Source organism: Micromesistius poutassou (genome assembly GCF_964030765.1).
Source record: "Micromesistius poutassou genome assembly, chromosome: 13".
Taxonomy (NCBI): Eukaryota; Metazoa; Chordata; class Actinopteri; order Gadiformes; family Gadidae; genus Micromesistius; species Micromesistius poutassou.
The window spans coordinates 2,232,063-2,259,768 of record NC_140283.1 but is presented as its reverse complement, the minus strand read 5'-3'; the positions used below and the strand labels follow the sequence as shown (position 1 = coordinate 2,259,768).

The window sequence follows — 27,706 nt, the reverse complement described above, 5'->3', positions numbered from 1 at the left end:
TTAGAAGTTCTCGTAGTGATGGATAAAGTGGGCCTGGTCCTTCTTGTTCATCTGCTGGCAGGCCTTCTCCACGTTCTTGGTCAGTCCCGGAGGCCCACAGCTGAACACGCCCATCTTATGAACCTGAGAAAACACCCAATAAAAGAAGACCTGATGAGACGTCCTAAGAACACAGACCGTACAGGGGCTGAGGTGGTGGAGAGAAAGGGTTCGACCCATCGCTAAGAGAGGGCTGACCTGCTCCTTAAAGAAGCAGTAGGCAGTACTTCTATGTATAAAATGTGTGTGTGTGTTTGTCAAATGATTTCAACCAGAGGAAAAAAGGACCATCCAGTGCTCGGCCAATAGGGTTTTGTTAACTGTGCTGTGAATGAAAGCAGTTGCATTGAGAGGCACAGTCTGGTGTGAGAGTCTTTCACCAATTCGTCATCAGCGGAGTCTGATAACGAATGTGAATCCACAACAGTTTATCTTAACGCGCCAATGCTTTGAAAGTCATTCGACCCATCAGCTGGACCAGCCCATCCAGGGGATGTGTGGGGGGGGGGGGACTCACCTCTGGGTGCACCTCTTGCAGGGAGCTGAGGAATGCCACAAAGGGCGGGCGGCCGAAATGGGTGATGGAGCGCAGGCCTGTGAACAGACTCCGGTTCCACACCTTCTGGAAGGTGCGCTCGGTCACATACTGCACACATAGACACACACATGCGCACACACGCACACACACACACACACACACACACACACACACCATTTTTGAATCGATAAAGATTTTTGTAGACAGAGGCTCAGCTGTTTGGCATGGCAAAACACCAAAAGATTCAGACTTCTGATTCTCAGCTGTTATCTCTTAAGCTGCCGCTTAACCGTGTCCCTCCTGAGCGATAACAATGCATGGGCTAACAATGTTGATATTAACACTGTTGTCTTATTGTTAGAACATTCCTGTCTGGGTCGTGGGTCATCTCAGGCCGAGTCGTCTGAGATGAGCTTTGTTCAAGTTTCTTTTTAATGATACTACTGTTCTTTACTTTCTGATTAATTTCACATTTCACACGTGTGAAATGTGAAATGAATCAGAAAGTAAAGAACAATAGAACATACTACTGTTCTTTACTTTCTGATTAATTTCACATTTCACACGTGTGAAATGTGAAATGAATCAGAAAGTAAAGAACAGTAGTATCATCACAGGATGTCTGACATTCCAGCAGAAGGTGCACCTTCTGCTGTAATGTCAGACATCCTGTCTTAGTTTGATGAGAAACATTACCATAAGAAAAATCACCACTTGATTTGTCTTAATAGGCCCTGCAAAACCGTGGTGGAGAAAACATTTGTAGTTTTGAAGTAACTGCAGTACATCTGTTTTCTTTCCTCTGTACATAACCTTTTAAATTGTTACACATTGAATGCAATGAATACCGATAGTAAGAGATCAATCAGGCTTAGCTACCAGCATGGTGGTGCGCAGGTCAAACTTCTCGGCCAGCTGGGTGATGTAGATGTGGACCGACACCAACTCCAGGGTGTCCATCTCCTCCACCTCGCGCACGATGTCAGACACCCACTCAAACTGATGCTGGGTACGCGTCACCCAGATGAAGTAAACCTTCACAAGAGAGAAACATTAGACCTGTTCACGTCATCTGGGATGCTTTGGTGGAACATCTCTGTGTGGTTACTGGAGTGGATGTACCTTTTTACACTGGAGCTTGGCCTTGTTGGAGGACTTGACCACCAGGTCCTTGAGGATGGAGGCGAACGGGGTGACCCCGATGCCCCCGCCCACCAGGACAGACACCTCGTAGTCGATCCACTCCTGGTGGCCCTCCCCGAAGGGCCCGTCGAGGTAGAGCTGACCACAAACAGAGAGATTAGATTAACCATCATCATTACATTAAACAAACCATGCAACCAGAGCAAGATATCAAAGGGGAGGCTTCTGCTTAGGACTGTTTCAGCCCAACAGTCAGGGCTTTGAAACTCAATAGTCACAGTCAACCTTGGAGTGAGACGCCTAACCCCTACCTTCTCATTATTCTACTCCAGCCAAAAATATCTAAAAGGACCTAAGTCATCGTCTAGCCCCAAGGTACACGAAACATGAAGCACAAAGCACGCAGTACGGCGCACGAAGCGGGCGGCAACCTAGCTGTATCATCTCTTCTAATAGGACTCGGGTCTATTTTGGGCTCGGAAATTCCACCACAGTATTTAGCGTGGCCCCGACGCGGCCGCGTCACGCGGGCTGGAGCCGGACACCGTCGGGCCGAGGGGCCGCGGGGCACGGGGAGGCCTGGGGCACCTTGGGGTGGAAGCCCAGCTCCACCAGGTGGTCCTCCGTGTAGAGCTCCCGCAGGTGGCTGGTCCAGGGCCCCACGGCGCGGATGTGCAGGCTGAGGGTCTCCTCGTGGGGGGCCGAGGTCAGGGTGAAGGGGTGGTACTCGTCGGTGCCCAGCATCAGGCAGGCGATGCGGACCCACTGGCCCGAGCGGTACACAAAGCCCTGGGGCCGCTTGAACTCCAGGTGGGTGACCCCTGCGGGGCCACAGAGGGAGGGGGATGGGATGGAGGAGTTAAAACTGTCCAAATATTACAAATTTGGACATTCTTTAATAAAAGCTTGGAACACATGCTGAAACTATGCCTAAATTAACCTAAAAAAACGAAATGTGTAATTAAATGTAATCATTTATCATTTAAAGGATTAAAAACTGGTTTTGGACCGATTCTAAGAAGAAAGTCATCCTGTTAGGAGACAGGGCAGCGACGTAGTCCTCACCTCACCTCACCTCACCTGACCTAGACCTCACCTGACCTAGACCTCACCTGACCTAGACCTCACCTGACCTAGACCTCACCTGACCTCACCTGACCTAGACCTCACCTGAGGGCAGCAGCTCCGCCCTGAGGACGGGGATCTCCACCTTCTTCCTGCTCAGGCTGATGAGTTTGTCCAGGAGGAAGATGAGCGCTGCGGGGATCAGGTAGATGTAGAAGCGGGGTGCTTGGAGAAGGGCAAAGCTGCCGTGGACCACCGTCTGGTGGGGAGCACAGAACCACAAGGCCAAAGGTCAATGGGGGAGAGTGTGTGGATGACGGCCGGGTTCAGCAGCACTACCTGGCTGAGTCTGATGGGACTCTAGGGCTGAGGGGGGGGGGGGGGGAGCGGGGGGTGAGGCTGCACACCTGTTGCACATTGAGTGTGCAGGGGTTAAACCAGCCATCTCACCAACACTACTGCATGGCAACACGGAGCACCAGGCAATACAATGAACCGTATTACCAACCCCAGCACCCTGCGTCCTTGTCTGGAGGAGCCCAATAAAAGTCCCCTCGGTGGAGCGTGCCATCGTCCTCTGCTATGGTCAATCAATGTAGGCTATATAGATTTCATTTTGTATATTCATATTTTCAAATCGTATTTCATTTATTTTTGATGTACTTATTCCTGTCCTGTATTTCTGCTGCTGTGACCTCCACATTTCCCATCTGGGATTAATAAAGTACATTTCGTCTTATGGTGTTTGAGCTTAATGTTTCTGGATAAACCAGGGGGATATTGACTTACAAGAATGTACACCACAACGTAGAGGTAATGCGTGATCCAGAATCCATGGAAGCTGACGCGACGAAAGACATGGGAGGCAAACACGTACATGAAGGCCAGCACGAAGAGCAGCAGGATGCCAGTCATGCCTGAAACAAAGGAGCCAGACGGTCATAAAGCAGAACCACAACCAACCACAGGCCCTCTAGGGGTTGTAGTTTTACTGTGGAGCCAGCATCACCCCTTTTTATTCACACATTACCTGGCACCGTTTGAAAGAACCAAAAGTACCACTTTAGTGGAAGTTCAGATCTGGAAAGAAAGAAAAAAATTGGTTGAATCGCTCAATGCTCATTATATATACATATACAGTATATATATATATCGGTATTATTTCCAATTACCCATTGTTGGCCAACACCTTGGGGAAGAGGCAGGCGAGGATGTTGAGGTCACTGATGGAGAAGATGTAGAGGTTGACCAGGTGACCCAGGCTGTGAATAACTATGATGGAGGAGGAGGAGACAAGGTCAGGTTATGACAACACAAGCAGCACAAGGTCGGTCCACTGGAGTCCATCTCGCCGTGTTCTAATTAAAGCCGTCGGGCGTGTCAGCGGGGTGATCCACTACCTGTCAGCAGTATGGCCGTCATGGCCATGAAGCGGTGGAAGTCGATGGCGGCGTCAAAGGGGATGTAGTGGTTGAGGAAGGTCTCGCGCAGCAGCGTGATGAGGTTGCGGCACACGGTGAGCAGCATGTAGGGGAACAGGAAGGAGATGGCGGCCGCGGAGCCCCGCGACACGATGATCCCCACGATGGAGGTCTCCGGGATGCCGGACGCGTTTGCCTCCAGAGCGTAGTCTGGACGCCGCAGGGCGAGGTGCGTTTGGAGTTGACCGAGGACAGCTCAAGGTTAAAGATCCCATATCATTGCTTTTTTAGCGTTAGTAATTGCATTTGGGGGTACTACCAGACTAGGGTTACATGCCTGTGTATTAAAAATACCCCTTATTATTCTCACACTGTTCATTTCTGCAAAACCATTTTCAATGTCTTTTCCAAAATGTCGCTTTAATGCCCCCCTCCCGAGTAGCCAAGTCTGCCAAGTGATTGTTCAGCACGCCCACTCCATTCCGATTGGTCGAATGCTTTGCGCGTGTGTCTGCAAATTCACACCCCAAAGAAGTTGTAAACATTGCGGGGAGCCGGGAGGTGCGACTACTGCACTTCAGCACCGCCCACTGCAAACGAGCAAATTAGCTGTTTCACACACTTATTGAGGGGCGTTCTCAGTGGGCGTGAATACTCCCCCTTTGCTCGAACTTAGATTTTTCTATCTTAGCAGATGTAAAACATGTATACATACGTTATATAACAGTCTAAAGCACAGGGAAAAGTAGAAAAAGTATGATATCACCCCTTTAAACGGGTAGTCATGGAGCACTACGGAGGCCTGGGCCCATGCTCAGACTACAGATGTAGTCTGACTACAGACTTCAGATCTAAACGCATTGTAATGAACTCACAGATTGAGAGAATCTAACAACAGGTAAACTCACGGTAGCATCTCTCGATGATCACACCAGCCACGATGCCGTAGACCACGAGGACACACACGATGTGGCGGCGGTAGTTCTCCACAAAGCGCTTGAACTCCTGGATCTTCTGCTGGACTGGGTTTCTCTCGTAGTGATCTCTCCTCGGCTTCACGTAGACCTTAGGGGACGCCAGGGATGACCTGTCAACACACCGAGACGGACTAAGTACCCGGCCTTTCACTTTGGCATGACGTGGTGTCAATGATTTACCTTAAATAATCTAAGCATGTGTTCAGATCAATGAATGGAGGTATTGATTGCTGCAGAAGCCATCACTCATCACAATACTCACTTCTTCCTCTGCCGCTTGCGTAGCTCCTGTCTCACCGTCTCCTTGGTGCTGAAACATGTGGACAACGTTTCAGAGACAGATTTATTATAGACAGCCCTATTTAGACGGTCTAAAACGCAAGTGGAAGTAATTTTGTGGGCGGTTCTATGCCGATGTTGCTATTATGACGGTGGATAAATGACTCTTGCACCTGACGCAAATCTAAAATGGGTTGGTCTGAAACCCATAGGGATGTTTTGGGCGTAACGTGCAATATACCAATGAGAGTTCCATCTCCCATCCCCTTTAAGAGCCAGCACATTTGACTTGACGAGACAGATGCATGACCACATGAATTTCAAACTTCAAATGGCTCAGTTTATGGCCAAATAATAGGCCTAATTCACACATTTAATAGCGTTTTCTTCTCCAACTTCAGAAACACTGAGTCGTCATGTAAATCTCAGCAAAGAAAACGTAACACATATATGATATGCGGACACGGTCCTGTGGCCGCAACTGTGGATCTATTTAATGATATGCTGAAATACATTAACAAACATCGTTTGTTACCAGTATTGTATACATTATCGTTATCGACTTGTGCATGTGCCCCCCCGTTTACATACATCACCATGGACTGTATTATGTGTTACGTGTTTAGTTTGCGTGTGTTTAAACAGATGGGTGTGCACATACACGCGCGCCAAGCATCACCCGCATTCATTCATTCTTTTAAACACTCACTCGCGGTAAAACTATGTTTTCTCAAGATCAAATACTCATCAATCCTAAAAGTTATGGGCTTGTACACGATGTCGGTATCAAGAAAATATGTGTTTGCTGTACGGTGTTTGCAGATGCATTGATTCAAAAGTACAACTTCTTACCGCTGTATCAGCTGTTCTTTCCCAAATCATTTAACCAACCATCTAGGCCTACCCAAAAACAAGATGTTGTTTTGGAAGGCTGGAATACACTTTGCTCGAGTTTATTATTGTTATTATTATTATTATTAGGGTGCCAAGCACAAAGTGCGAGGAGAACTTATTGTAATCGTTAGTTTTATTATTCCGCCACGTTTGACTTACACAGCCTAAATCGCTCGTACGCTTTTTATGAAACTTACTACAGCTGTAGAGGTTGACTCAACATTAACAGACAGCAAATATTACACTGATTGGCCCAAAGGAGGCGATATAGCAAAGTTCTGTCCAAAAATACAAACTTTGAACAAGCATACCTCGTAACCGCTTTGACTTACAGTCATGAAACCTTGTTCACACATGCATATCCTCATGGTGAACAAATACGCCTCAAGAAGCTATGACTTCCGGCAACCAGATTTGCGGCCATCTTGAATTTTGTTAAAAACATTAAATTGCCTAAGGATCCCAGGTTTTTTGACTTTGACAAAAATCATTTAGCCCATATCATCTATGGACCATTATCTTCAATCTGACTTAAAGATTAGTCTGTACAATAAAGATTAAAGCACCCAGGAGCAATTGACTTCTAAAAGGGGTGTGGTTTAAACCGCGAAAAAACTTAAATGCTCATATCAACATCAAATTGGACTCCTATGATTTTGACTCCAATACAAAAGGTCAAAAGTCAGGACAAAGTCAACATATTTTCAAATAGGGCGACTTAGTGGCTGTTGGGGACCAAAGTTTCAACTGCTCAAGTGAAATGAAGTTGATTGACAAAACAACATGGCCGCCAGTGGCTAAAAGTCTTCCAAATTTAACTTAATGCCAAAAAGCAAGGTTAACTTAAAGCAATCATCATCATCATTGTATCTATATCAGGCTATAGGGAGCGCTATAACAATTAACTGAAAATCCTACGCTCAATGTTAGGTGACTAAAGGCGGGGTTAACTTGAGTCAATCATCACACAAACTTGGTGTACTTAAAGAAGCATAGGTCAAGGTTAACCTGGCTAAATCCATATGGTTCATCCATATAGGACCATAGGGGGTGCTACAGAAATTAATTGAAAACTTTAAAAACTCATAACTCCTCAGCCATTTGACTTACAGTCATGAAAGCCTATCACCTCACTAAGCTGAGGCTATTCCAAAACTGTCATCTATGTGTCATCTCTCTGTCCCTGAAAACCTCAATCAAAGCCAGAAATCTAGGGGTTATTATGGATTCAGATTTACATTTCGACAGTCACATCAAATCAGTTACAAAATCTGCATATTATCACCTTAAAAACGTAGCAAAACTTAGAGGGCTCATGTCTACCGAAGACTTACAAACACTTGTACATGCCTTTATCACTAGCAAGCTTGATTACTGCAATGGTCTCCTTACAGGTCTCCCAAAAAAAACTCTAAGGCAACTACAGCTTGTTCAGAATGCTGCTGCTAGAGTTCTAACAAAGACCAAAAAATGTGAACATATTACACCAATTCTCAAATCATTACATTGGCTCCCTGTATGTCAGAGAATTGATTTTAAAATCATGTTGCTAACCTATAAATCCCTACATGGTTTAGGGCCAAAATATTTAACTGATATGCTTCCACTACATAAGTCTTCTAGACCACTAAGATCCTCTGAGACCAATCTGTTAATTATCCCCAGAGTCAACACGAAACATGGGGAAGCAGGATTTAGTTACTATGCAACAAATAGCTGGAATAAACTCCCTGAGGATTTAAGACTTGCCCCAACTCTGACAGCTTTTAAAACAAGACTGAAGACTTTTATGTTTGCTTTAGCTTTCTGCTAAATCTTAAATCTACAATGCTTCTATTTTGTATTTTTTTATTAGTAACTTTGCCTTTCTAAAATGCATTTTTATTAACTCTGCCTTTCTAAAATGTTGTTTTTTTTAACTTTGCCTTTACTTTCTATCTATTTTACTTTTTACTTATCTATTATTTTATTTTATTGTATGACAATGTTTATATGTGAAGCACTTTGAGTCTGCCTTGTGTATGAAAAGTGCTATATAAATAAAGTTGCCTTGCCTTGCCTTGCCTATGTTATTTTTAAGGTTGGCAAGGAAATGGTTCCAACGGACGGTTGATAGTAGCTTCCTGGTAGATGGTAGCTTCCAGTAACTTTACATTCCACCTATGTTTTCATTAGCCCCAGGTATTACTTCAGGATTCCTGATGGACAGGTTGGTTGCTCTTAGTAAGCAGAGAACCATTCTGCCCCAGCCATTGCCAATTTAGCCCACAATGATATGTTTTCGCTTGTTCTCTACCGGGTAGGATATTTTTAGATTCGAACTCTCCAACCCAATGTGTTACAACTATCGCTAATCGAAACAGCTATGCAAATCTATACGGTTAGAAACTCCAGAATACGCTGATCACCCTGATCAAATTTTGGATCAGTTTTCCCCTAAAACACTAACCAGTGTTGCAAGATTGGGCTGTTCCCCTCTCAATTGGGCTACTTTTCATCGCTTTAGGCAGACATGAAACTTTGTTCACACATGCATATCCTCATGCTGAACAAATATGTCTCAAGAACCTATGAGTTTATTTGGATAGATTTGCGACTATTTTGAACTTTGTTAAAATAAATCGTCCAAATTTAACATAATGCCAAAAGGCAAGGTTAACTTAAAGCAATCATCATCATTGTATCTATATCGAGCTATAGGGAGCGCTATAACAATTAACTGAAAATCCTACGCTCAATGTTAGGTGACTAAAGGCGGGGTTAACTTGAGTCAATCATCACACAAACTTGGTGTACTTAAAGAAGCATAGGTCAAGGTTAACCTGGCTAAATCCATATGGTTCATCCATATAGGACCATAGGGGGTGCTACAGAAATTAATTGAAAACTTTAAAGACTCATAACTCCTCAGCCATTTGACTTCAGGGCTGCCAACTTTTGGGTTTTCGCTGGCGTGAGATTCTGTAGAATCTTGTAATGCATACCTTATAGCAGGGTTCGCGGGTGTAAATGTTGACTGTGGGGGGGGCGATTGGGATTGTTGACGGGGGGGGGGGGGCGATCATGATTGTTGTGTGTAAGCAGGCAAAAGCGTGTGTCACACAGTGAAACGAAACCGTGAAAGTTGGCAGCTCTGTGACGTACAGTCAGGAAAGCCTATCACTAGATCTAAGCTGAGGCTATTCAAAAACTGTCAGTTATGTTATTTTTAAGGTTGGCAAGGAAATGGTTCCAACGGACGGTTGATAGTAGCTTCCTGGTAGATGGTAGCTTCCAGTAACTTTACATTCCACCTATGTTTTCATTAGCCCCAGGTATTACTTCAGGATTCCTGATGGACAGGTTGGTTGCTCTTAGTAAGCAGAGAACCATTCTGCCCCAGCCATTGCCAATTTAGCCCACAATGATATGTTTTCGCTTGTTCTCTACCGGGTAGGATATTTTTAGATTCGAACTCTCCAACCCAATGTGTTACAACTATCGCTAATCGAAACAGCTATGCAAATCTATACGGTTAGAAACTCCAGAATACGCTGATCACCCTGATCAAATTTTGGATCAGTTTTCCTCTAAAACACTAACCAGTGTTGCAAGATTGGGCTGTTCCCCTCTCAATTGGGCTACTTTTCATCGCTTTAGGCAGACATGAAACTTTGTTCACACATGCATATCCTCATGCTGAACAAATATGTCTCAAGAACCTATGAGTTTATTTGGATAGATTTGCGACTATTTTGAACTTTGTTAAAATAAATCGTCCAAATTTAACATAATGCCAAAAGGCAAGGTTAACTTAAAGCAATCATCATCATTGTATCTATATCGAGCTATAGGGAGCGCTATAACAATTAACTGAAAATCCTACGCTCAATGTTAGGTGACTAAAGGCGGGGTTAACTTGAGTCAATCATCACACAAACTTGGTGTACTTAAAGAAGCATAGGTCAAGGTTAACCTGGCTAAATCCATATGGTTCATCCATATAGGACCATAGGGGGTGCTACAGAAATTAATTGAAAACTTTAAAGACTCATAACTCCTCAGCCATTTGACTTCAGGGCTGCCAACTTTTGGGTTTTCGCTGGCGTGAGATTCTGTAGAATCTTGTAATGCATACCTTATAGCAGGGTTCGCGGGTGTAAATGTTGACTGTGGGGGGGGCGATCGGGATTGTTGACGGGGGGGGGGGGGCGATCATGATTGTTGTGTGTAAGCAGGCAAAAGCGTGTGTCACACAGTGAAACGAAACCGTGAAAGTTGGCAGCTCTGTGACGTACAGTCAGGAAAGCCTATCACTAGATCTAAGCTGAGGCTATTCAAAAACTGTCAGTTATGTTATTTTTAAGGTTGGCAAGGAAATGGTTCCAACGGACGGTTGATAGTAGCTTCCTGGTAGATGGTAGCTTCCAGTAACTTTACATTCCACCTATGTTTTCATTAGCCCCAGGTATTACTTCAGGATTCCTGATGGACAGGTTGGTTGCTCTTAATAAGCAGAGAACCATTCTGCCCCAGCCATTGCCAATTTAGCCCACAATGACGTGTTTTCGCTTGTTCTCTACCGGGTAGGATATTTTTAACTTCGAACTCTCCAACCCAATGTGTTACAACTATCGCTAATCAAAACAGCTATGCAAATCTATACGGTTAGAAACTCCAGAATACGCTGATCACCCTGATCAAATTTTGGATCAGTTTTCCCCAAAAACACTAACCAGTGTTGCAAGATTGGGCTGTTCCCCTCTCAATTGGGCTACTTTTCATCGCTTTAGGCAGACATGAAACTTTGTTCACACATGCATATCCTCATGCTGAACAAATATGTCTCAAGAACCTATGAGTTTATTTGGATAGATTTGCGACTATTTTGAACTTTGTTAAAAAAAATCGTCCAAATTTAACATAATGCCAAAAGGCAAGGTTAACTTAAAGCAATCATCATCATCATTGTATCTATATCGAGCTATAGGGAGCGCTATAACAATTAACTGAAAATCCTACGCTCAATGTTAGGTGACTAAAGGCGGGGTTAACTTGAGTCAATCATCACACAAACTTGGTGTACTTAAAGAAGCATAGGTCAAGGTTAACCTGGCTAAATCCATATGGTTCATCCATATAGGACCATAGGGGGTGCTACAGAAATTAATTGAAAACTTTAAAGACTCATAACTCCTCAGCCATTTGACTTCAGGGCTGCCAACTTTTGGGTTTTCGCTGGCGTGAGATTCTGTAGAATCTTGTAATGCATACCTTATAGCAGGGTTCGCGGGTGTAAATATTGACTGTGGGGGGGGCGATCGGGATTGTTGACGGGGGGGGGGGGGGCGATCATGATTGTTGTGTGTAAGCAGGCAAAAGCGTGTGTCACACAGTGAAACGAAACCGTGAAAGTTGGCAGCTCTGTGACGTACAGTCAGGAAAGCCTATCACTAGATCTAAGCTGAGGCTATTCAAAAACTGTCAGTTATGTTGTTTTTAAGGTTGGCAAGGAAATGGTTCCAACGGACAGTTGATAGTAGCTTCCTGGTAGATGGTAGCTTCCAGTAACTTTACATTCCACCTATGTTTTCATTAGCCCCAGGTATTACTTCAGGATTCCTGATGGACAGGTTGGTTGCTCTTAATAAGCAGAGAACCATTCTGCCCCAGCCATTGCCAATTTAGCCCACAATGATATGTTTTCGCTTGTTCTCTACCGGGTAGGATATTTTTAACTTTGAACTCTCCAACCCAATGTGTTACAACTATCGCTAATCAAAACAGCTATGCAAATCTATACGGTTAGAAACTCCAGAATACGCTGATCACCCTGATCAAATTTTGGATCAGTTTTCCCCAAAAACACTAACCAGTGTTGCAAGATTGGGCTTTTCCCCTCTCAATTGGGCTACTTTTCATCACTTTAGGCAGACATGAAACTTTGTTCACACATGCATATCCTCATGCTGAACAAATATGTCTCAAGAACCTATGAGTTTATTTGGATAGATTTGCGACTATTTTGAACTTTGTTAAAAAAAATCGTCCAAATTTAACATAATGCCAAAAGGCAAGGTTAACTTAAAGCAATCATCATCATCATTGTATCTATATCGGGCTATAGGGAGTGCTATAACAATTAACTGAAAATCCTACACTCAATGTTAGGTGACTAAAGGCGGGGTTAACTTGAGTCAATCATCACACAAACTTGGTGTACTTGAAGAAGCATAGGTCAAGGTTAACCTGGCTAAATCCATATGGTTCATCCATATAGGACCATAGGGGGTGCTACAGAAATTAATTGAAAACTTTAAAGACTCATAACTCCTCAGCCATTTGACTTCAGGGCTGCCAATTTTTGGGTTTTCGCTGGCGTGAGATTCTGTAGAATCTTGTAATGCATACCTTATAGCAGGGTCCGCGGGTTTAAAGTTGGCAAGGAAATGGTTCCAACTGACAGTTGATAGTAGCTTCCTGGTAGATGGTAGCTTCCAGTAACTTTACATTCCACCTATGTTTTCATTAGCCCCAGGTATTACTTCAGGATTCCTGATGGACAGGTTGGTTGCTCTTAGTAAGCAGAGAACCATTCTGCCCCAGCCATTGCCAATTTAGCCCACAATGACGTGTTTTCGCTTGTTCTCTACCGGGTAGGATATTTTTAACTTCGAACTCTCCAACCCAATGTGTTACAACTATCGCTAATCAAAACAGCTATGCAAATCTATACGGTTAGAAACTCCAGAATACGCTGATCACCCTGATCAAATTTTGGATCAGTTTTCCCCAAAAACACTAACCAGTGTTGCAAGATTGGGCTTTTCCCCTCTCAATTGGGCTACTTTTCATCGCTTTAGGCAGACATGAAACTTTGTTCACACATGCATATCCTCATGCTGAACAAATATGTCTCAAGAACCTATGAGTTTATTTGGATAGATTTGCGACTATTTTGAACTTTGTTAAAAAAAATCGTCCAAATTTAACATAATGCCAAAAGGCAAGGTTAACTTAAAGCAATCATCATCATCATTGTATCTATATCGAGCTATAGGGAGCGCTATAACAATTAACTGAAAATCCTACGCTCAATGTTAGGTGACTAAAGGCGGGGTTAACTTGAGTCAATCATCACACAAACTTGGTGTACTTAAAGAAGCATAGGTCAAGGTTAACCTGGCTAAATCCATATGGTTCATCCATATAGGACCATAGGGGGTGCTACAGAAATTAATTGAAAACTTTAAAGACTCATAACTCCTCAGCCATTTGACTTCAGGGCTGCCAACTTTTGGGTTTTCGCTGGCGTGAGATTCTGTAGAATCTTGTAATGCATACCTTATAGCAGGGTTCGCGGGTGTAAATGTTGACTGTGGGGGGGGGCAATCGGGATTGTTGACGGGGGGGGGGGGGGCGATCATGATTGTTGTGTGTAAGCAGGCAAAAGCGTGTGTCACACGGTGAAACCGTGAGAGTTGGCAGCTCTCTGACATACAGTCAGGAAAGCCTATCACTAGATCTAAGCTGAGGCTATTCCAAAACTGTCATCTATGTTATTTTTAAGGTTGGCAAGGAAATGGTTCCAACGGACGGTTGATGGTAGCTTCCTGGTAGATGGTAGCTTCCAGTAACTTTACATTCCACCTATGTTTTCATTAGCCACAGGTGTTACTTCAGGATTCCTGATGGACAGGTTGGTTGCTCTTAGTAAGCAGAGAACCATTCTGCCCCAGCCATTGCCAATTTAGCCCACAATGATATGTTTTCACTTGTTCTCTACCGGGTAGGATATTTTTAACTTTGAACTCTCCAACCCAATGTGTTACAACTATCGCTAATCAAAACAGCTATGCAAATCTATACAGTTAGAAACTCCAGAATACGCTGATCACCCTGATCAAATTTTGGATCAGTTTTCCCCAAAATCACTAACCAGTGTTGCAAGATTGGGCTGTTCCCCTCCCAATTGGGCTACTTTTCATCGCTTTAGGCAGACATGAAACTTTGTTCACACATGCATATCCTCATGCTGAACAAATATGTCTCAAGAACCTATGAGTTTATTTGGATAGATTTGCGACTATTTTGAACTTTGTTCAAATAAATCGTCCAAATTTAACATAATGCCAAAAGGCAAGGTTAACTTAAAGCAATCATCATCATCATTGTATCTATATCGGGCTATAGGGAGCGCTATAACAATTAACTGAAAATCCTACGCTCAATGTTAGGTGACTAAAGGCAGGGTTAACTTGAGTCAATCGTCACACAAACTTGGTGTACTTAAAGAAGCATAGGTCAAGGTGAACCTGGCTAAATCCATATGGTTCATCCATATAGGACCATAGGGGGTGCTACAGAAATTAATTGAAAACTTTAAATACTCATAACTCCTCAGCCATTTGACTTACAGTCATGAAAGCCTATCACCAGATCTAAGCTGAGGCTATTCCAAAGCTGTCAGCTATGTTATTTTTAAGGTTGGCAAGGAAATGCTTCCAACGGACGGTTGATGGTAGCTTCCTGGTAGATGGTAGCTTCCAGTAACTTTACATTCCACCTATGTTTTCATTAGCCACAGGTGTTACTTCAGGATTCCTGATGGACAGGTTGGTTGCTCTTAGTAAGCAGAGAACCATTCTACCCCAGCCATTGCCAATTTAGCCCACAATGATATGTTTTCGCTTGTTCTCTACCGGGTAGGATATTTTTAACTTCGAACTCTCCAACCCAATGTGTTACAACTATCGCTAATCGAAACAGCTATGCAAATCTATACGGTTAGAAACTCCAGAATACGCTGATCACCCTGATCAAATTTTTTATCAGTTTTCCCCAAAAACACTAACCAGTGTTGCAAGATTGGGCTGTTCCCCTGCCAATTGGGCTACCTTTCATCACTTTAGGCAGACATGAAACTTTGTTCACAGTACACATGCATATCCTCATGCTGAACAAATATGTCTCAAGAACCTATGAGTTTATTTGGATAGATTTGCGACTATTTTGAACTTTGTTAAAAACACTCAATTCCCTAAGGATCCTAGGTTTTTTGACATACGGTCATGAAAGTTTGTTCGCCCATCACCAGATCCAAGCTGAGGCTATTCCAGCGTTGTCAACTCTTTATGGTCTGCGTCACGGTCTTAAGGGTTAGGGTTAGGTTAGGTTAAGGTTAGCGCAAAGCAAAGCACAAAGTGTGAGGCAACTTATTGTAATTATTAGTTTTATTATTCCGCCACGTTTGACTTACACAGCCTAAACCGCTCGCATGCTTTTTATGAAACTTACTACAACTGTAGAGGTTGACTCAACATTAACAGACAGCAAATATATATAGGACCATAGGGGGTGCTACAGAAATTAATTGAAAACTTTAAAGACTCATAACTCCTCAGCCATTTGACTTCAGGATAGATTTGCGACTATTTTTTGCGACTATGACTTACAGTCATGAAAGCCTATCACCAGCTCTAAGCTGAGGCTATTCCAAAACTGTCAGTTATGTTATTTTTAAGGTTGGCAAGGAAATGGTTCCAACGGACGGTTGATGGTAGCTTCCTGGTAGATGGTAGATAGTACCTTTACATTCCACCTATGTTTTCATTAGCCACAGGTGTTACTTCAGGATTCCTGATGGACAGGTTGGTTGCTCTTAGTAAGCAGAGAACCATTCTGTCCCAGCCATTGCCAATTTAGCCCACAATGATATGTTTTCGCTTGTTCTCTACTGGGTAGGATATTTTTAACTTCGAACTCTCCAACCCAATGTGTTACAACTATCGCTAATCGAAACAGCTATGCAAATCTATACAGTTAGAAACTCCAGAATACGCTGATCATCCTGATCAAATTTTGGATCAGTTTTCCCCAAAATCACTAACCAGTGTTGCAAGATTGGGCTGTTCCCCTCCCAATTGGGCTACTTTTCATCACTTTAGGCAGACATGAAACTTTGTTCACACATGCATATCCTCATGCTGAACAAATATGTCTCAAGAACCTATGAGTTTAATTGGATAGATTTGCGACTATTTTGAACTTTGTTAAAAACACTCAATTCCCTAAGGATCCTAGGTTTTTTGACGTACGGTCATGAAGGTTTGTTCGCCCATCACCAGATCCAAGCTGAGGCTATTCCAGCGTTGTCAACTCTTTATGGTCTGCGTCACGGTCTTACTTGTCAACTCTTTATGGTCTGCGTCACGGTCTTAAGGGATAGGGTTAGCGTTAGGGTTAGGTTAGGTTTAGGCTTAGGGTTAGTCTATGGTCGTAATGATTAGGCTTAGGGTTAGTCTTAGGTTAGGGTTAGGGTTAGCCTGTCAGGTCTGTCTTAGGGTTAGGGTTAGGGTTAGTCTGTCAGGTCTGTCAGGATCTTCATGGTCTATGTCAGGGTTTTAATGGTCTATCAGCCATGGTCTGCGTCAGGGTTTTGTTGTGGATTTTGGTCCAGGAAAGGCCGCCGAGACAGGATCGCTTTTAACTCACTTTATTTGGTTAAGGTTATTGGTCTATTGTCTATCGTCTATGAAACAAAAGGAGAGGGATCGTACATAACACGCGCGGAGCGTCTCTAAGCTTGATATCTAGGATACGCCGCGGAGAGATTCTGACCTAAAATGGCGGAGTCCGAGTTAAATAAGAAGGTAGAGGTGGGCGTGTTCTGTGGCTTTTAAAAGCCCGCCCCCTTTCATGATCAGCTGTTGCCTGGTTGTGCAGCAGTCTTAAGGCTTATGTTACGTATACTCAGTATTGTGGCTATGGGAGAATATTATGGCTGAAATATGTTACAGTTTTAATGGCCTGTCAGGGTCGTGATGGTTTATTGGTCGACTTATGCTTGGCACCGTAAAATTCTGCTCGCAGCTTTAATTATTATTATTATTATTATTATTATTATTCTAATGCATGGCTTTGTTTCCACAATCCACATGCTATTTCTATGCAGTTTCACAAATATGAACAATCTTTGACATCATAATACTTAAATTAGGCTAATTGTTTGCATGTTTGTGCTGTGTATAGCCTATGTTATTTTGCAGTTCCGACCTGCCATGGCATGTCAAAATACCAACACCAACTGCGCTATCCGCTAGTGCATTTAGACCAGATATTTTTCGGTCAGTGGCGCAATTGCAGTGCCTCAATTTTAAGATCAGTAAAATAATATCAAGTATCGTTTGCGTCGGAACACGCCTCTGCTTTTCGCTGACACGCCTCTCCAGGCGTAGTTGCGCGAGTTTTCTGCGGTGGAAAATCAGCTTTGTGCCGGGTGTAAACTAGCAACGATACATACGTTGGTGGTAGAAAGTCAATTGCGCTGGGTGCAAGATATGGCCATTGGTACCCCGAGACCATCGCAAGTCCTCTGCTAATAATTATTTTTAGTAATCAGTGTCAGATATGACCTTATTCAATTGGATGCAAAACTTTGAATTTGTCGACTTGTTGCACCACTTGCTTGAAGCTAAAGAAACACACACGAGTATAAATCCGTGCACTGGACTTTGCTTTAGCCTTTACTTTAATTTGGCCTTTACTTTAGTTTAGCATTTACTTTACTTTGGCCTCTACTTTGCTTTAGCCTTTACTTTACTTTAGCCTCTACTTTACTTCAGCCTCTACTTTACTTCAGCCTTTACTTTACTTTAGCCTCTACTTTACTTTAGCCTCTACTTTACTTTAGCCTTTACTTTACTTTAGCCTTTACTTTACTTTAGCCTTTACCTTATTTTAGCCTCTACTTTACTTCAGCCTCTACTTTACTTCAGCCTTTACTTTACTTTAGCCTTTACTTCAGCCTCTACTTTACTTCAGCCTCTACTTTACTTCAGCCTTTACTTTACTTTAGCCTTTACTTTACTTTAGCCTCTACTTTACTTTAGCCTCTACTTTACTTCAGCCTCTACTTTACTTCAGCCTTTACTTTACTTTAGCCTCTACTTTACTGTGGCCTCGTACCTGTTGGCTGGGCAGATGAACGAGACACGTTGTTCTCGACTGAACCTCTTCTTCCCCTGCTGCTCCATTCCTGCTCCACACAAAACACACAACGCACACACCACACAACACACAACACACACAACATACACACACACCACACACACACATACACAACACACACAACACACACACACACACAACATACACACCGCGGAGAGCATACACATCATACACATCACACACAACACATACAACATGTTTACAACACACACAGCATACACAACATACACACAACATACCCAAGAAACACAACACACACAACATACACAACCCACACAGCAAGCACAATATACACAACATACACAACACAGACAGCACACACAACATACACAACATGCACAAGACACACAACATGCACAAGACACACAGCACACACAACACACACAGCACACACAACAAACACAACACACACAGCATGTTCAAACGGGGAAATAAGAAGCAACACTTTCCGTTGCTCTCTCTGAAAAGGGACGACGTCATTTCACTGCACTTTCTCCTTTCTACTAAGAAAGTGACACCTAAAGACGTTGGAGTTGAACGGGTTTCCTTCCACACCTTTGACATTGAGCTCGGAGAACTGCAGCTCTTTCTCGTGGTCCCGAAGGAGGAAATGAAAGTCCTCCCAGGTGATTTGCTCCTTGTCTTCTAGGCCAGCCGTCTTCAGCATGGCCAGTATCCCCTCGTCCGCCTGGCTCTTAGACAGAGCGCCATTGGAGATTTCAATGAACGACCTGCAGTGTACAGAGAGAGGGAGAGAGATACAGAGAGAGATACAGAGAGAGAGCGAGAGACAGAGAGCAAGAGAGCGACAGAAAGCAAGACAAAGATCTTACAACTGGTAGTACATTGTTACTGCACAGGAAAGTATGTTGGTACCACACATACAACGACAACAACAACAACAACAACAGCACAAACACCTGAGCATCCTGGTGAAGTCCTCCTTGGATAAGAAACCATTGCCACCAATGTCATGCATTGAGAACATCAGCTTGGACTTTTCCTCGGGGGATCCTAGACAGACACATACCAGTCAAACACGAGTCACACACTGAGGCGGTGGCTGTCGTCTCATGACAGGGTGCACCCTCTCATCTGGTTAGTTTTACCCTTCATGAAGATAACTATGACATCCAGGAACTCTTGGAAGGACAGATATCCGTTGCCGTCTTTGTCGGCCAGCGTGAACATGGAGTCCAGGAACAGGGAGTCTGGCTTGAGGCCCAGAGCGTCGGCCAGCTCGGTGGCCGTCAGCTCACACTGCAGGACCTGCCGGGTCCTATGGCGGTCCGCGCCGCTCATGTCCCCCGCGTCACGCTTCTCTATCTCCAGCACCTGCAGGGGCCCCGAGACGGCAGGGATTACGTGGCATGTCCCCATGTTGTCATTAGCGATATCACACACGTCAGCCGGGGCTGTCCGCAGAACCCGCTGAGGTCAACGTCAAGGCCCCCAATCTGTTCTCTCAGCCTGAGGTCTGACCTCAAACAAACGCTGATGTTGACTCCCTGACCGAGACCAGAGCGGCGACGTGTTCTGCCGCTGCGTCTGAACAATGAGACCAGGTGGACGCTAGTTGTTACCTCAGAGAACGCATGGCGGATGAAAGTTTCCACGATCTGAGCCCGCTGTTCTCTGGTAAGCGCCTCGCCCAGGATGTCCTTCTCTCTCATGTGCTTCGTGGCGATCTGCTGGCCCGACCCCTCCACCTCGGGGTTCAGCTGCTTCACCAGCTCTGCTCGCTTGTTCTCGTCTTCAAAGAACAACACCTTGTGTGGCAGGAGAGGGAACACAACAGGCTTGTTATTGGCTGATGGATGCAGAACGACCCATTATGAATCTGAATCTGATGAAGCCACTGCAATGCCACACACCTTCACTTTGTTCAAATTTAAACACCAATTTTTTTAATTGATGTCCTTCATTTCTATGCAGCTGGGGCAATTACATGAAATACCTGCAGGTTTAGACCAAGGCCATCTCAATGCACCAGGTGACTCACCAGGTCGTACTCTTTGGGTACTTTGAGCAGCAGTACTTTCTGCTGTTGGTCATTAGAGAGGAGGATCTCCAGGCTGGTCTGGCTGCCCAGGTTGAGGCTGCGGAGGACCGAGCCGGCTTGGTCAAACACCTGCACGCTCCTCTTCTCGTTGACCTCCACACTGACGGACTGCTGGGGCTTCTTGTGCCCATACCATTCGTAGGCTGAGAGGGTCAGGGAGGGGGTGGTGGAGGGGGAGGGGGGCCCAAGGTTAAACAGGTAAGAGGACATTGCATGAAAAACAGGAACGGAGAACGAAAGAAGAGGATAGTGCTTTGGTCAGGGGGTTTGAGTCCCAGCTGAAAGATTAAGGGTTTAATATCCTCCAATATCCGCCATCCATCTGGAGGTGACCTTGAGCTGACTTAAGATAACTAATTGCTAACCTACACATAAATTACATATATTCAGTATACAGTGTCTATATATATAAATATATATGTATGTACATATAGATACACAAAACACACATCTGTAGGTCACTTTGGACTTACAGTGTAAGAGAGATATAGAAGAGACTGAAAGTCAGCGAGAAACAAAGCAAAAAATGAGAGAAAAATAGCTGGATAGAAATAAAGCAAGCAAGAAATAAAGACATAAAAAGGGGGCTTCACAGTGACCGACGCCTCGTACCCATGATCCCAGAAGCAGGCTCTTCTGTTCCATTCACTGCAATTCTTCTCTTCTTAAACCTTTTGTACCTGGCCTTACGGATATACGCCACCATAAGAGCCACAAGAAAGCTCACTGCAGGGAGAGAGTCGAAAGAATCCCCAATGAACACTGAGAACAACACAGGTAGCATTTCAAATGGCAATACTTCATGTGGATGCAATAGATCTGTGAAGGACCACCGACCCACGGGGAACAGGAACAAGGACACAACAAAGATGCCGAACCCAGCTTGGCTCCCGTCAAAGTAGTTGAGTGTGGTGAGTGGGGTGCAAGGGTGGAGCCCTGAAGCGTTGACCTGTGCTGGCTGAGGACACGGGTCACCTGGGTGGGATAATGGAGCACAGAGAACGTTTTCCGTCTGTTGTTCTCAACGATACACTGTTATTATCTCATTATGACCCGAAAGCCGACTGACCGTCCATCCATAGGAAGACGTGTTCCTGCACGTTGCCGGCCTCTGCCCCGGTGACCGCAACCAGGACATCATGGTACGTCACGTTGCGGAGCGCCTGGATCTCACTGGGGGTGAACAGACTGAAGACGGACAAAGGCTGGTCGGCCACTTTCATGGTAATAGAGGACACAAGATCTTTTAAGTTACATTAAGGCTTCGGTTTGCTCTTTGTTATAAATGGGCTGTAGCTACAAAGGAGTTTTTACCCATTCTGTCTGTTCTCAAACCAGAAGCGGTCTCCATTTCGGATGCGCTCAAACTGATCCAGGACGATGCTGGAGAACACTGGCCCCGGGCCATGGAGAGCTTCCAGCAGGCCTCCGGGGAAGAGCTCCAGTTTGGAGACGTCTCCGCCGTACAGCTCCGCAACATCCCGGAACAACTGCAACCACAGCGATGGGACAGAGCACATCCTCATCTACTGCTTAGCCAATGCTAAGGGCTGGACAAGATGCTGCTAAGCTACACATCTCTGCAGATCAGCGGTTGTTGAAGACAGTGTGAACGTGGAAGTGTTTCCAAGGAAATGACCTCCTAAAGTAATAACATGAGTAATGACAGCAGGGAAATACCTTCAAGACCTTGTAGTCCACACCTGGACTACACTGTCACACAGGGATCAGTGGTGGAGTGGTAGGCTACCTGGGCTACACTGTCACACAGGGATCAGTGGTGGAGCGGTAGGCTACCTGGACTACACTGTTACACAGGGATCAGTGGTGGAGCGGTAGGCTACCTGGGCTACACTGTCACACAGGGATCAGTGGTGGAGCGGTAGGCTACCTGGGGGTTGATGCGGTTTAGCTCTGGGTTGATCTCCCCAAAAGTCTTGACGGCAGGCAGATCCAGGGCCTGCCTCACCTGGCTGTAGGTGGGTACGCCGAAGTCCCGCCCCCTCTGGATGGTCATAGCCACCAGGTCCGAGCGGGAGAACCTAAGGGGGCCGTACATGTAGTCTGGCAGGGCAGAGATCAGATTAGAGATGGGACTGCTGTTAATACGTCATAATGAACCGCTATTGGTGAATAAGAAGGGTTTTGATCGTAAACCTCTCAGGTCTTCCACAACCACATTGTCGGTTCTCTCTGCGATCTGCGAGGCCATGCCCATGACGAGGTCGTCCACGTCCTGGCCCGTCCTCAGGTTCACACTCTGGTTGAAACAGTGAGGACAAAATAAAGCAACGTGCGATGTAAGCCCAACCGCAAGTCAACAATGACCAGGGAGCTGATTCTATGAAGGCTTTGAAAACAGTAGTTTAATACATACATAGCATACCTCATCCCACAGGGAACCTTATTATGGATCATCCAAAGAATATTGCAGGATGGAAGAACGTACCCCACGCTTCCAGAAGCTGTTACACAGACGCAGTGCAGGGGAGAGACTACCATCGGCGTTCACCACCTCCCGGAAATGGCAGGTTCTGTTCCTGCAATATGACCAAGTGGAAGGCTTTGTTTAAACCGTCTTTCTTTTAGCACAACACTGCCTGAACAACCAGTACCTCATGTAGACACCAGGTGGGACCGCCGTGATGCCGAGACGGATGGCAGCCACTTCAAACTCAGGGGAAATCCCTGGGTCAACAAACTTCTGGTAACCTTTACACACACAGAAGCACATCTTGTAGACGTGCAAGCATATACAATCAAAGCAGGATAGGTTAATATATATGAGTGTAATCTGATATGGAGATATACGTGAAACCTGGCCCAGGTCCACTTAGCCTACATCTCCCGCTCCTCCTTACTCAGCACAAGCTCGAGAGAGCCTGCCTGCTGACAGGGCACATATTTGTTCAACAGCGCCAGAGGTAGCTGAGCTAATAGAGGCTTGCGGTCAGCAGTCTATCGCCTGCTCCTCCTACCCCTTTGTGTCCACAGAATCCTTTTCCCTCTGCTCACCTGGATACGACGGAAGAGTCCCGTTGCCGAGGTACACGGGGAGCCACTCGTACAGGGCGATGTTCTGTGGAGCAACAAAGGAGTAAACTAAACACACAGCTGATAACCTGAAGTGTCTCCAAATATCTCCATGTATGTTGTTGTTACACAGTCCATATTTACTAGGTCCTTTGTGGACCTGCAGTGTTGTCATACTAATGATATCATTTGAATTATCACGATGTATTTGAATGATTGACCAGCCCAGGGAGTGCATGATGTAAGCTAGCCTTCCCGTCCAGCGCTGACACATGGACAGAGAGGTCCTTCAACCTGTACCTGGAGTGTGGCCACCACCGTCTTCCTGGCGTGCTGGAACAGCTTTTCATCTGACCATCCAGGCTGCTCCAACTGCAGCTGGGCGGCCAGGTGATTGTGGTAACGAAACCAGATAATCGCCTCAGCAGCTGTGAACAGGTTCTCGTTGGCCCAGGCGTTGCCAAACTCTGGACACAGGAGGAGGGGGGGGGGACATTTCCAGTTAGATCTACATGAAAACGTGGCACGGCAACAGGGTAGAAACAAACACACAGATACTATGACATGGTCTAACATTTACAGAGACATGTTGAGGCTATGGTGTAATGATGGAGCGTTGATGATGATGAATGATGTTACGGTCCCGTCCCTTCACTGGTATGGGCCCGCTCCGACCACTAATGAGTGATAATGACAGCTTTTTGTTTCCAAAGGGGCCGGAGAGCTGAAGGTTACAACAGGAGGACAATCCCCAGCCCCACCACCACCCAGGCCAGGGTAATAACAAGACGCACGCACACAACGCGGGAGCAACAAAACAGGGGTTTGGGCGGGGCCACGCTGCGGGCCTTCTGGTCGGAGTGCGGAGGATTTGCTGTGGTGAGCTTAACAATCCGTTTACACAATAGAGAGTCAGCACACGTCACAAACACACACACACACATATCATTGTTGGCTCTACGCCGTGATGGGAGAGCGTAACCCAGGGGATGCCAATTGTCTTTATTGTCATCTAAGTTTTAACACGAATGCGATGACAAAGATGCTTAAACCAAACCATCCATCAGACTTATCCTGCACCACGAAAACTCTTTCTTTCTTTCTCTCTTTTGTCGACGATGCTGCTTCAGAAAGGAAGAGGCCCAGCTTGCATGTGTTAGAGTGAAGTGATGTGTTACCGTAGAGACCGGCGGGGCCATGGTCGCCCGTGGAGGGGTCCGGGGCGCTCCACATGCGCAGGTGACCCGCGTCCTGCCTGGGCATGTTCCACTGGGGGCCCGAGGCCAGGAGCCCCCCGGAGAAGCTCCGCAGGGTGTCGCACCAGGAGGAGGAGGGCCCATAGATGGAGCTGCCGTCGATCCAGGCCGTCACCAGGTTCACCTGCAGCCCCCAGCGGCCCAGGAACAACAGAGTCACGTCAGGGCCGCCCACGGCTGCGTTGGGAGGCGAGGTCTGGGTCTACGTGAGGATGGCGTCGGTCCCTTATGGGCACACAGCGGTGCTGCCTGGGGGTGATTTTCTGCTGACTGTTTTCGTGTTGTGTAGACTTTAATGGGCTAAGATGTTAACACAACAATCATAACCCTCACAAAAAGTTGCAAAATGACAACAATCCCTTTTGTAAAAATAAATTAGTTTATGAGTCGGGGGATTTGGATTTCAAGTCTTGTTCTTGTGTCGCCTGGATTTGTCAAGAATGAACGTAGGTAAAAAGGTTTTGAAAAGCTTTTGTGATAATGACAATGTCTAGAACACATAGCTGTTCAGTTAACCAGCCACATTATATGTGGATATTGCACCTCACACATGTTCACGTTAAAAAGCATCTCCCCAATAAATATGATGTAATTGATTATTTTGTGAAGACAAACATTGAATACTCAGGACCAGGTGTGTAATCACATCAGCCTTCTGATCACTCCCTCCTCCCTAGAACTGGTTGTCATTCCCTCCCCTTTGCCATGCAGTCGTTTGCTTCATGTTTTGTAGGCCCCTAAACCCGATCATGGTTTCGCTTGGTCAAAGGCCAACGTTATTTTTTGATATTTAACTGCTCATTATTGGTACCACTTCTGACCAAAGGAATGCAATATAACAACATTTCTCTCAACATGTCATCTGTTTTATATATATTCATCTTAATTATGTCTTGCGTGTAGGAGTTTGAAGGGAACTAAAGTGATGACCCTGGTCTACAGGGCTGCTACTGTATGCCACACTGGCAAATGATTCATATTGTCCTCTTATGTCAGATAGAGATGCAATAGAGATGCAGTGCATGCTCCTTTTGTGTGACCCATTGTGCGGTTCAGATTGGTCTAAATACCTGAACCCGGGGATTATTGGGACTCTGGCCAGAGTCCCTGTCCCACGGCCCTCTGTGGAAGGGAAGCTCGACCTCTCCGGTGCCGGAGGGGTCAAACACTGGGTCGCCCTTGGGAATTTGAATGTTCATGAACTCAGGGGGACATCCAGGCAGCCTGGAATTAAAGATCTCGAACGTCAAGTGGTAACCTGGAAAGTTAAAAAAGGCAAATTAATTAATTAATTCAACGTAGTAAAATAGAATGTTTGAGTTAATCGTATGAATGTTGTGTGTAAATTAGATGAATGGTCAAGTCCATAATGATCATATGGTAACAATGGTGGACTCAGACTGTTTGAAGGGCAGGGGCGAAAAAATAAAAAGGGCACATTCTGCACAACATGGGGCCCCACCAGCACGCAAAAAAGCTATGACGCATTATGTATGATGAAATAGTCCTCATCCTCATTAAGAATATATGGAAGCGGATTAGGGCCACACATAAGAAAAAAGTTCTGACCTTATTCTCAGAATTCTGAGAAAAAAAGTCAAAATTCTGAGATTAAAGTCAGAATTCTGACTTTATTCTCAGAATTCCATAGACTTCAAAGTCAGAATTGACTTTAATCTCAGAATTCTGAGATTAAAGTCAAAATTGTGACTTTAAACTCTTGCTCTAGAGAGTCTAGAGGGCACATCATCATAATTGATTGTATGGAGGGGCACTCTAAAGGGTACTCAATCATTTTTTGCACGTGTTAAGAGCAGCCAATAAGGCACTTCCTCTCGTTTTCACCACTCTAGAGGGCACTTAAGCAACACTTTTTGGAGGCACGGGCAGAAGGGCACTAGAAGGGCACTCATTAAGGCACGTTATCAAATTTTCTTGTTATAGAGGGCACATAATTATAATTTGTTGTGCAAAGGGGCAACCTAGAGGGCATCCAATAATTTTTTGTACACGTAAAGGGCCAATAAGGCACTTTTCGCCACTCTTGAGGGCACTTTTTCAACCATGGAGGCACGAGGGGGGGCAACTCCCCTGGATCCGCCACTGTATGGTAGTAAGACTTTGTACACTGATTAGGAAAAACATTTACCAAAGAACACAGAGAGCACGGTTTGGTTGCGTGCTGCGGGCAGACCGGAGGGTCCACCTGTCAGAGAGCGGCTGAGGCGTCGAGGGTTTGGGTGCTGCGGCTCCTGGATTGGTTGAGTGACGCCATCCGAGTAACGTGCAGGCATGAGCCTCATGAGATGGGAACCTTTAGCAGAAACCTCAGTCAGTCAGTCAGTACGTTTACATGCACAGCTTAATACGATTAAAGCCATAGTTCGACTATGCTCCGCAATTGGACAACTGCAATTGTCCGGTTATACATGGCGGTGACCGGTGAGTAAATCGATTCATTGGTCATTCCCCGGTAAAAGAGGTGGCGCTGTACCCATTTCAACTAGTGGTAATAGAGCCACCGGTTGAATAATAATTGAACTGATAAAGTGTAAAGGAAAAACCTCCTCCGCCGGCAGAGCAGCCGGAGGAGACCGCATACGACCGAGAGGTCGGAACATTGGAGCGTCGGAGACATTATATGGACCCGAAGTGAACTGACAGCTGTCTACTCTAGAGAGTATAGGACGACAGACTAGGGCAGGGCTACAGGAGCATGTAGGCTACACACTGCTGTGTTCTGTTACTCACCGACGGTTCCGCGGTTGGGATATCCTAAGTTGTTGTACCAGCCGTCACATCTTGGGACCTCCCAGTCGTTCTTAGACTGGCAAACTGGTGAAATAATAGTAATAATAATATTTTTAAACATCTTGGACCTGTGGTAACCACTATTAAGTAAAAAAAAAAAACCTGCAAATGACATTCGTCCACTTACTTTGAATCACAAGTAGGCCTAAAAAAACGAGCATGACGGAGGAACTCTGAGCGCTTTTACGCAGATCCATTGA

The 27,706-nt window shown here is 45.1% G+C and overlaps 1 protein-coding gene across 1 annotated transcript; it reads right to left on the bottom strand.

The window, feature by feature from the left end:
- Nucleotides 1–27,703, bottom strand: duox (dual oxidase; the record flags this gene model as incomplete). The annotated part of the gene is made up of 33 exons (XM_084477714.1): nt 1–123; nt 557–685; nt 1,457–1,612; nt 1,700–1,858; nt 2,309–2,541; nt 2,891–3,044; nt 3,575–3,702; nt 3,816–3,865; nt 3,958–4,057; nt 4,186–4,416; nt 5,115–5,293; nt 5,446–5,493; nt 18,303–18,372; nt 18,900–19,075; nt 19,265–19,358; nt 19,454–19,679; nt 19,928–20,113; nt 20,347–20,549; nt 21,019–21,132; nt 21,244–21,381; nt 21,476–21,594; nt 21,721–21,896; nt 22,298–22,470; nt 22,564–22,666; nt 22,856–22,946; nt 23,022–23,118; nt 23,422–23,485; nt 23,740–23,906; nt 24,618–24,819; nt 25,766–25,953; nt 26,845–27,009; nt 27,447–27,530; nt 27,634–27,703. The coding sequence occupies 33 exons, from the start codon at nt 27,701–27,703 to the stop codon at nt 1–3; spliced, it is 4,596 nt and encodes a 1,531-aa protein (XP_084333840.1).
- Nucleotides 27,704–27,706: the final 3 nt, after the last annotated feature.